The 9,736-nt window shown below is 48.0% G+C and overlaps 1 protein-coding gene across 1 annotated transcript; it reads left to right on the top strand.

The window, feature by feature from the left end:
* Nucleotides 1-7,394: 7,394 nt before the first annotated feature.
* CECR6 (cat eye syndrome chromosome region, candidate 6) lies at nucleotides 7,395-9,163 on the top strand. Its single transcript, XM_006878370.1, is given in 2 exon segments — nucleotides 7,395-9,111; nucleotides 9,114-9,163. Coding segments are annotated over 2 exon segments (1,767 nt in total).
* Nucleotides 9,164-9,736: the final 573 nt, after the last annotated feature.

Here is a 9,736-nt window from a genome sequence, read left to right as displayed (position 1 = left end):
TAACACAAACAATGGTGTGATGCTGTAGGATAAGCACTGCACTGCAAGTTTGGTTTGAACAGCAAGGTCGGTGGTTCAAATTCAATAGCTGCTCCTTGGAAAACTTATACAGGGCTGCTATGAGTTGGAACTGACTCAGTGGCAATTAGCAACAACAACAACATCTACGTGTCTAGAACTGAACTTGAATCTACGTGTCTAGAATCTGAACTTGAAGTGACTTGTATATTTAAAACAACTATTGGAACCCGAACACCTAGCACAGGAACTAGCATATGGAGACACTATGGCTGTCACTTCTCCTTTATCCCAGAAGACAGTGGCATCACCATGACGCAGTCCATGGACAGCCTGGCTCCAGGTGATGGAGGAGGTCTGAACTCAGGGTAGATACAGTGTCTGCCTTTAGTGAGCTCTCAAAGTAGTAAGCTGAAACTCTGCCGATTCATCCTGCTTCAATCAGAGTTCCCCACCAGTTCTCTTTCATTTACAGAGAGCCAGTGTATGGTGATTGTGTAATTGAGAATCTACTTGTGTCTTTTCTCATCTTGTGTTCACGCAGGGAACATCTATCAGGCTGCATACACCTTAGGCATCTCCCTTTGGCTTTTTTCTTATTCTTGTGCTAAAGGGAAAAAGGGCAGTGAGAGTGAACAGAATAAAATTTTGGTTCAGTACTAAAAGGTTGTTCTGCCCCAGAGAGCTTTCCTTTACTGCTGAGAGGTAAGAGGACTAAAGGCATCTCTCTTAGTTCATCTTTGGGTGGTCCAGGATGGTGGTGAGTCATTGGCCTTTCAATTCCATGAGGTTAAAAATGTTGGATCTCTACAGAAGCCTTACCCAGTGACCAGCACATAATAGGTGTTTGTTGTTGTTGTTAAGTGACGTGGAGTTGATTCCGACCCATAGCGACCCTGTATAAGGTTTCTGAGGAGCAGCTGGTGAGCTGGAACCACCGACCTTGCAGTTCAAACAGCTTTACAGTCTGGCACATTAACCCACAGCACCGCACCAGGATTCCTAATAAGTGCTTAGGGAAGTCAACATTGGATTGAAACCTGCCTAGTATGTCCTTTTCCGCCATGATGCCTGCGAACTGCTCCCATCTTGTTCTTGTGAGAGGAAGAGCAGACTGATGAGGGCACTGCACTGAGAATCAGGACTCAAACTCTGCCTTCCCTAGCGGAGTGCTTTTCAGTATACTACTGTTGCTCTCTGTCTCTCGGTTTCCCAGTATTGTATGTAAAGCTTCTGGTATAGGCCCAGATGCTTACCCCGGTTCTCGACTGTCTCTTTAATTTCCTAGATCTTTGTGGGATGTTTGGAGTCACTTTATACATAAGAAAGTCTTTTTTTCTTCACTCTTCTCATACCCTTCTCAATCCTTTTCAGGCTGTATGTGTGTGATATGCATAAGATGTATATTTGTGGGATGTATTATGTGTATGATTCATGTGATTAGTATGTGTGCAAGATTTGTATGTGTGTGGTGTGTATGTGCATGTATGTGTGTATGTGTAGAGAACATTGGAAACAAACTAATGTGAAATGGAGCTCGACTCAGTATTCATGCCAACACCTTATTCTATTGCCTACCCTGACTACTCTTGCTTATCACTAGTGGTCTTGTAAAGGGCTTGGGCCTAAAAGAAATTGGGCTAAAGCATCTGACTGATTGACAGAACTCTTCTTAGACATGCAAAGAAGCCTGTTAAAGAACCGGTACAACACAGATTAGCAGGGAGGGAAATCCTGTCTTCAGGAAGGCACCTAAGGGAGGAGGGAGCCCAAATCTTTGCCTTCATCAGCTGCTTTTCCTTCTTCAATTACTTCATTTATTTGAGTAGGAGTCTTGGGCCAGCTTCCACATTGGCTGCTGGCTGGTGTTTTCCCTGGGAAGAGCTGGGACCCTGGCTATAATCACTCCCATTAGTACTTGGCAGTTCCCCAGTCTGCTTGGTTACCTGGACCAGCTCAGCCCTGACATCTGCCGGACCTGCTGTGATGTTCACACTTGTGGAGATTATATTCACTAAGCTCTTTATTCCCCATCCTTGTCCATGTGGGTGGACTTTGGCACAAGCTGACATAGTGAAATCTCTCTCACTGTGAAGGTTGGGGAGACCAGCTCCAGGAAATTCTCCTTCTAATGACAGCAGCTTTACTCCTTGGTATTTATCAAAGTAAAGAATCTTAAAGGAACCGAAAGCTGAATGTGGTCTCAGCCGAGGAAACAGCCACTGGCGGCCCATGCTATGAATAAAGATTCCCTTGGAGGTTAAGGCATGACCTAAGTAGAATTATAATAACACCAACCACCTTTAACTAAGGAGCTCTTGTAGTGCAGGGATTATGAGTCGGGCTGCTAACCTCAAGGGCAGCGGTTTGAAACTACCAGCAGTTCTGTAGGGGAAAGATGAGGCTTTCTGCTCTCATAAAGATTTACAGCCTTGGAAACCCTGTACAGGGTCGCTATGAGTCGGAACCAACTCCATGGCACACAACCACCAACCAACCACCTTTAACTGAGTACCCACTCACTGAGCCAAGCACTGCACTAAACCATATGCAAACCAGAGTTTTCTAAATACCCACAATAATATATTAAGGTAGGTCTTGGCTCCTTAAAAAAAAAAATTTTTTATTGTGCTAAAATATATATAAAATATAACTTGCCATTTTAACCATTTTCACATATATATGTCAGTGAAATTAACTATATTCATAGTTTTGTGCAACCTTTACCATTATTTCCAAAACTTTTCATCAACTCAAAAAAACAAAAACAAAAAACCAACAACTCTGTAACAATTTAGTAGTAACTTCCCACTCCTTCCTCCTCCAGCATCTGGTAACCTATATTATATGCCTATTCTAGATATTTCAGAAGTGGAATTATACAATATTTATGCATTTGTGTCTGATTCATTTCACTTAGCATAATGTTTATTAAGGTTCATGAACCTCTAGTAACATGCATCATATATGTTATATATCAGACTTTTGTTCATTTTAATGACTGAATAATATTCCATTGTATGTAGCAGGGGGCTTCAAAAAGTTTGGAAAATTTTCAGTATCTTTTCATTCCTTTTTTCCACAAACAATTTGTTTATCCATTTATTTGTTAAATTTGTTAAACATAAGTGTGCTTCAGAATACTGTGGGGAAAATGAAATGAAAAGATTATGGAATTTTAAAACTTTTTGAAGTCCCCTCATTTATTACTACCCAGGAGTGGAATTACTTGCTATTTAATTATGTTTCATTTGGGCATGGTGGTGGGTAAGAGTAAGGAGCGAGGGTTAGGGTTGGGACTATGACTGGGTCTTGGCTAGGCCTTGTTGTTGCTGTTGTTAAGTGTCATTGAGTCAGTTCCTATTCATAGTGATGCTGTATAGGATTTCCAAGGAGTGGCTGGTGGGTTTGAACCACTGACCTGGTAGTTCAAATTGACCTTGCAGCCCAGTGCTTAAGGACTTCTTTTGTTGTTAGGATTATGGTTAGGCCTAGGGTTAGTATTGGAGTCCTGGTGTGGCACTGTGGGTTAATGTGCTGAACTGCAAATTTAGTTTGAACCACAATGGGTCAGCGATACAAGCTCACTAGCCACTCCTTGGAAACCCTATACAGGGTCACTATGGGTCGGAACCGAGTCAACAGCAATTAACAAAATTTAGAAATTCTGAAACTAGATTATTCCCTCTTTTAACTTTATGGGTTTTTGTTGTTGCAGCTATATCTCTGATTGTCTATTTTCGGTCTTATAGATCTGTTTTACTTTACATACTTCTATATCTGGGTTGAGTCTGAGTGATAATGTCATACTTGTTAGTTTCAGGTTGTCATTTGCTGTTGTCGGTTCTCTGTCCAAAGAACTCCCTTTAGTATTTTTTGTAAGGGTGGTCTGGTTTTCACAAATTCTTTCATTTTCTGTTTGTGTGAAAATGACCTAATTTTGCCATCATATTTGATAGACGGTTTTGCTGGATGTATGATTCTTGATTGGCATTTTATTTTTTTTTCATTCAGAGTTTTATATGTGTCATTCTGTTGTCTTTTTGCCTGCATGATTTCTTCTGAGAAATCAGAGTTTAGTCTCAGACAGTCGCTTGAAAAGACTCAAGATGTCCACATACTCCACACCAGCCCACAGTTGGCCTATCTTCTCTCTCACTGCTCCAGTTCAGCTTCCTCTTCCAGTCTGTACTCAATCCACCTGTTTGTCCTAGCCTTTGATTCTCAGGGTTCCAGGACCACTGTCTCTGTTTCACTTGATTTCCTTATGTCTTTGCTGTAGAGAGTTGGCTCAATGCATCGATTTGCTCCGCCATCTTGCCCTGAATTCTATATTTGACTTTTTGAGGAACTGCCAGAAAATTCTCCACAGCTGCTGCTCCATTTTACATTCCCACCAGCAATATATGAAGGTTCCAATTTCTCCACATCCTCACCAACACTTGGTTTTTTTTGCTGTTATTTTAGTTACATCCATCCTAACAGGTGTGAAGCGTAAAATAGTATCTCATTGTAGTTTTCATTTGCATTTCCCTAAAAACTCATTATTCTGAGTGTCAGATATATATCTTCTTTGGAGAAAAGTCCACTCTTTAATTAGATTCTTTGTCTTCTCTGTTATTGAGTTATAAGAGTTTCTTATATTTTTTGGAAGTTAGGTCCTTGTCAGAGATATGATTTACAAGTATTTTCTCCTATCCTGTAGTCTGCCTTTTTACTTGCCTATTAATGCCCTTTGGTGTACAAAGTTTAAAATTTGGTGGAGTTCAAGTTATCTAGTTTTTTTTTTGTTGTTGTTGTTGCATGTGCTTTTGGTGCCATATCTAAGAATTCATCACTTTAAACAAGGATATACCATATTTTTCCTTTAAGAGTTTTATTGTTTTAATTCTTATATTTAGGTTGTTGATCTATTTTGAGTTAATGCTTGCATATGATGTGAGGTACAGGTCCAACGTCATTGTTTTCCATGTGAAAATCCAGTTATCCCAACATCAATTTTTGAAGAGGCTATTCTTTCCCTATGTAATGGTCATGGCACCTTTGTTGAAAATCAATTGGGTGCATATATTTGGGTTTATTTCCGGACTTTCAATTTTATTTCATTGGCAGGATAATGCACTGGACTGCAAGGTCAATTTGAACTGCAAGGTCAGTGGTTCAAACTCATCAGCCACTCCTCAGAAACCCTATACAGGGTTGCTATGAGTTGAAAGAGACTCGATGGCACTTAACAACTTAACAACAACATACATCTTTCCTTATACCTACTGGTGCCCCACTGTTTTGGTATTTGTAGCTTTGTAGTATGTTTTGAAATCAGGAAGTATGAGCCCTCCTAGTTTGTTTTTCTTTTTCAAGATTGTTTTGGCTATTTGGGGGCCCTTGCAAGTCCATGTGAATTTGAGGATTGGCTTTCCCATTTCTGCAAAAAAAAAGGCTGTTGGAATTTTGACAGAGATTGTATTGAATCCATAGATTACTTTAGGTATTACTGACATCTTCATAATACTGTGTCTTCCAATCCATAAAGATGTATTTACTTAGGTCTTCTTTAGTACTGTCCCTTTTTTATTTTAGTAACTTGAGACTCAGAAAGGTGAAATAACTAGTTCAAGAAGACACACAGCTGTTAAGTGGGAGATCTGGAAACTCTAACCCAAAACGGAATGTTCTCACTACCATACCTGTTCTGTCTTGCACGATGAGAGAACACGGAATTTATTAAAGTTTATGTGTGCCAGGGGGATGTGGAAGTACTTAAGTAGTAAGTTCGAGATCCCTTGCCTGTTGTGCATTGGTTGTACAGCTTGACCTCCCAAAGGCAGGTCCAGCTCTTATGCAAGAGGTAGATTTAGAGTCACACTCAGGGAGGGCCAAGAGCTGGGCCAACTAACCACTGTGGTCACGCTGCATCCCCTCCCTCATGCTGCATGGTGCGTGGTTCTATAGAGGAAAATGAGCACCAGCAAGGCATCAGCAGTGTTAAAAGTAAGGCAATCAAGGCACAGAACATGTGACCTGAAGTATATGGAGGAGGAAGGAACAAGCAAGCATTTGGCTTTGCTTTGATAAGGTTGAGAATGGGATGTCTGTACTCTATAACCAGTCTCAGATATGTTTTGAGCTCCAATTGCTCTACTTATTTCCTTCTTGCCTAAAGCCATGACTTCTACCTGCTGCTTTTCTGAGCTGCTGCTCAGATATCCAGGCCTAGAAATGGACTAAGACCATGGGGTGAGTCAGCATGAGGTGGTTGGTGCAGACCCACTGACACCATTCATCTGACTCTGCCTTCTGTCCACCACTATAGGTTCACACATTCACCACCACCCCCTTGAGGCCTTTGATTTTCTCAAGGTGTCATGCCTCTAAATGTCCCTTTATTTCCCTCTCTGCTAGATACACCTTCCCCTTATTTCTAGTTCCCATTTTAGAAATCTCTGGGAATACTAAAAGCTCCACTTGGCTGGGGCCACTGGAACACATCTTTTACCTGTTCTTTCTTCCCAAGCAGTGATATTCAAGGTATAGCTCTGTCCACTGGAAATTGGGAGCTCCTTAAGTGTGGCTCACTGAAACAGTGCTTGCTGGGCACATGAATGTTTACAAATATGTGTCTGGGGCTGCTGTGGGTGGTCCTTTTTTATCACCATGGCCTGGCCCCTTGTTTTTAAGTGCCTTAAGGACAGGCAGATGGCCCAGTGGAAAGAACACTAAACAGGGTAGAAGCCAAAGCTGCCCTCCTGTTTGTAAAAGATGCAGTGGCTGAACCGGTGCAGAGACCTGAAGCAGTCTCCCGAACCTGGTGCTTAGCAGGGCTGGTCTGCTTTGAAACCAAACTGGTGGGACCTCAGAGAGACTTCTCTGGGAATCCTGTGTTCAGTGTAGCTCTTCCCATCGCCTCCCCTACTGTGTCCCTGCTCATTCTGACGGCTGCCTCCTCCTCCACTCATCCTCCAGGCGCACACGGCTCCCCACGCCTACTCCCTTTGTCTTCCTGCTGATCCAGGGAGCCAGGCTTTCTCCTTCTCTGGTCTTCCACCCCCCCACCCCCCAAATCCAGTCCTGGTTTCTCCGCCGCCAGCCTCCCATTCCTCCACGCCTGGGCTCGTTCCCCGCCCCCGCCGCCCTGCCCGCCGTCACCGAGGTCCGTTCAGCACCGCTCTTTCCTCCGCTCGCTGCCACCCGGGGCTTGGCTCGCCCAGTCCAGTAGCTCCAGTCCGGATCTCGCTGCTGTCCGACCCGGGTACGAGTCCCAGGCACTGAGGAGGAGGCGGCGGCGGCGGCTGGCCCCAGCTCCCCTGGGCCGCCTTGCCAGCACTGGTTTGGCGGGCAGGGAGGAGCTGGGCAACCCCCGAAGCCCCTGGAAGACAATGCACCCAGCGCTCGGCAACCCCCGCTCGGTCTCGTCCTTGTCCGGCTCCTTCCCGCCGCCTCCAGCAGCCGCCCGGCTGCAGCCCCTCTTCCTCCGGGGGGGCTCCTCCCGCGGCCGGAGAGGCTCGGGCGACAGCAGTACCAGCACCAGCACCAGCAGGGGGGGAGGCGGCGGCAGACGCGGCGGGGGCGGCGGCTCCCCAAGCAGCAGCACGGGTGCCGAGCGAGAGGACGACGACGAGAGCATCAGCATCAGCAAGCCGCTGGTACCCGCCGCCACTGCCGGGCTTCTGGGGCCCCAGGTGCAGGGGGGCGCCCCAGTCACCGACCCCGCGACCACCGCCTTCTCCTCCTCTGCCAGCTCGTCCTCCACTTCCACGCCCACCTCATCCTGCAGCATGACAGCTGCGGACTTCGGCGGGGGCGCTGCGGCCGGGGCCGTCGGGGGCCCCGGGGGTCGTTCGGCTGGGGGAGCGGGAGGCACCGGGACTGGCAGCGGCGCCTCCTGCTGTTCGTGTTGTTGTTGCTGCGGCCGCCCGGCCCGATCCGGCCGCAGGAGTAGGCGCCGCGGCTGTGCCCCTAGCCCCGGGTGCCGCTGGGGTTACCAGGCGCTGTCCGTGGTGCTGCTGCTGGCACAAGGCGGTCTGCTGGACCTGTATCTCATCGCTGTCACTGACCTGTACTGGTGCTCCTGGATCGCTACTGATTTGGTGGTGGTAGTGGGCTGGGCCATTTTCTTCACCAAGAACAGCCGGGGTCGTCGGGGCGGCCTGGCGAGCGTCGCGCACAATCACCACCAGCACCACCACCATGCCGCGCCTCCTCTGCACCTGCCCGCCTCCTCGGCCGCCTCTGCTGGGGCCGCAGCCGGGGCCAAGGTTCGCGGAGGCCGTGGGGGTGCGGGCGGCCCAGGAGGCAATCTGGGAGCGGCCGGAACGGCGGGAGAGTTCGCCTTCGCCTACTTAGCGTGGCTCATCTACTCTATCGCCTTCACGCCCAAGGTGGTGCTCATCCTGGGTACGTCCATCCTAGACCTCATTGAGCTGCGTGCACCCTTCGGCACCACGGGCTTCCGTCTCACTATGGCGCTGTCGGTGCCCTTGCTCTACAGCCTGGTGCGGGCCATCAGCGAGGCGGGCGCCCCTCCTGGCTCGGCGGGACCCCTGCTTCTGCAGCCTCAGCAGCATCGAGCCGCCGGCTGCTTCCTGGGCACATGTCTGGATCTGCTTGACAGCTTCACTCTAGTGGAGTTGATGTTGGAAGGCCGTGTCCCGCTGCCCGCGCACTTGCGATACCTGCTCATCGCCGTCTACTTCCTCACCCTCGCCTCACCGGTGCTCTGGCTCTACGAGCTCAATGCAACAGCCATGGTCGCTTCGTCCTGGGGCCAGGCCTCAGGGCCGGGGAGTTGCAGCCGCCTCCTGCGCTTGCTAGGTGGCTGCCTTGTGGACGTGCCCTTGCTGGCGCTGCGCTGCCTCCTAGTGGTGAGCTACCAACAACCGCTTTCCGTCTTCATGCTCAAGAACCTCTTCTTCCTCGGCTGTAGAGGCCTAGAGGCACTGGAAGGCTGCTGGGACCAGGGCAGTAGGGCTTCCCCAAGTCGGGCCAGGGGAAGCTATGGCGCTCCACCCTCTGCCCCACCGCAGGCACCACCACCACCACCACCACCACCACCTCAGGGAGGCTCCCAACTGGGCCACTGCATCTCAGAGAATGAAGGGGTGCCCATGGCTATGTAAATACCCTGGCTGTGGCCTTCCAGAATTGAAGGGGATAAAGGCAGAGGCCTTGCTTTTGAGTTGAGCGCCTACAGCTCCCTAGTCTTTGATTTTCTCACCGGGATTTGGTCAGACTCATTTGGAAGAGATAAATGTTGATAGGGCTAAGGACCAGTGTGTTCTGCAACCCTTGAGTCAAGACTGTTTGGAGGGAGACCAGCAGCTAATGGTGAGGGAGGGAGATCCACTTGTCCTATTCTCTCTTCTCCATACCCTACCCTTATCCCATCCGCCAAGGGGCTGGATAGTTCTGCTTCTTGCTTTTCTCACTTCCACCCTAATTCCCATCCATCGTGAGGGAGAATGGAGGAAGGGAGTACCTAGGCAGGGGTGCTGGGCATTGGACCTTCCTCCTTGCTTGGAAGTATTAGCTTCTTCTAGGTTTCTAGTGGCTATTGCCCCACACTTTGAAACTAACCCATAATTCACTGTTCCCCTGATGTGTCTATTGGGTATCTTCCTAAGGGTAGACGCAGTGTATATGTACCTGTGTGTGTATGTGTGTGTATAGTGTTGTTTTCTTGTGTCCACTCCATGGCCCCTTGCAATGGTTAGGAGGCCTG

The sequence above is a fragment of the Chrysochloris asiatica genome, unplaced genomic scaffold (genome assembly GCF_000296735.1).
Source record: "Chrysochloris asiatica unplaced genomic scaffold, ChrAsi1.0 scaffold00050, whole genome shotgun sequence".
NCBI lineage: Eukaryota > Metazoa > Chordata > Mammalia > Afrosoricida > Chrysochloridae > Chrysochloris > Chrysochloris asiatica.
This window is presented reverse-complemented; position numbering and strand designations above follow the sequence as displayed.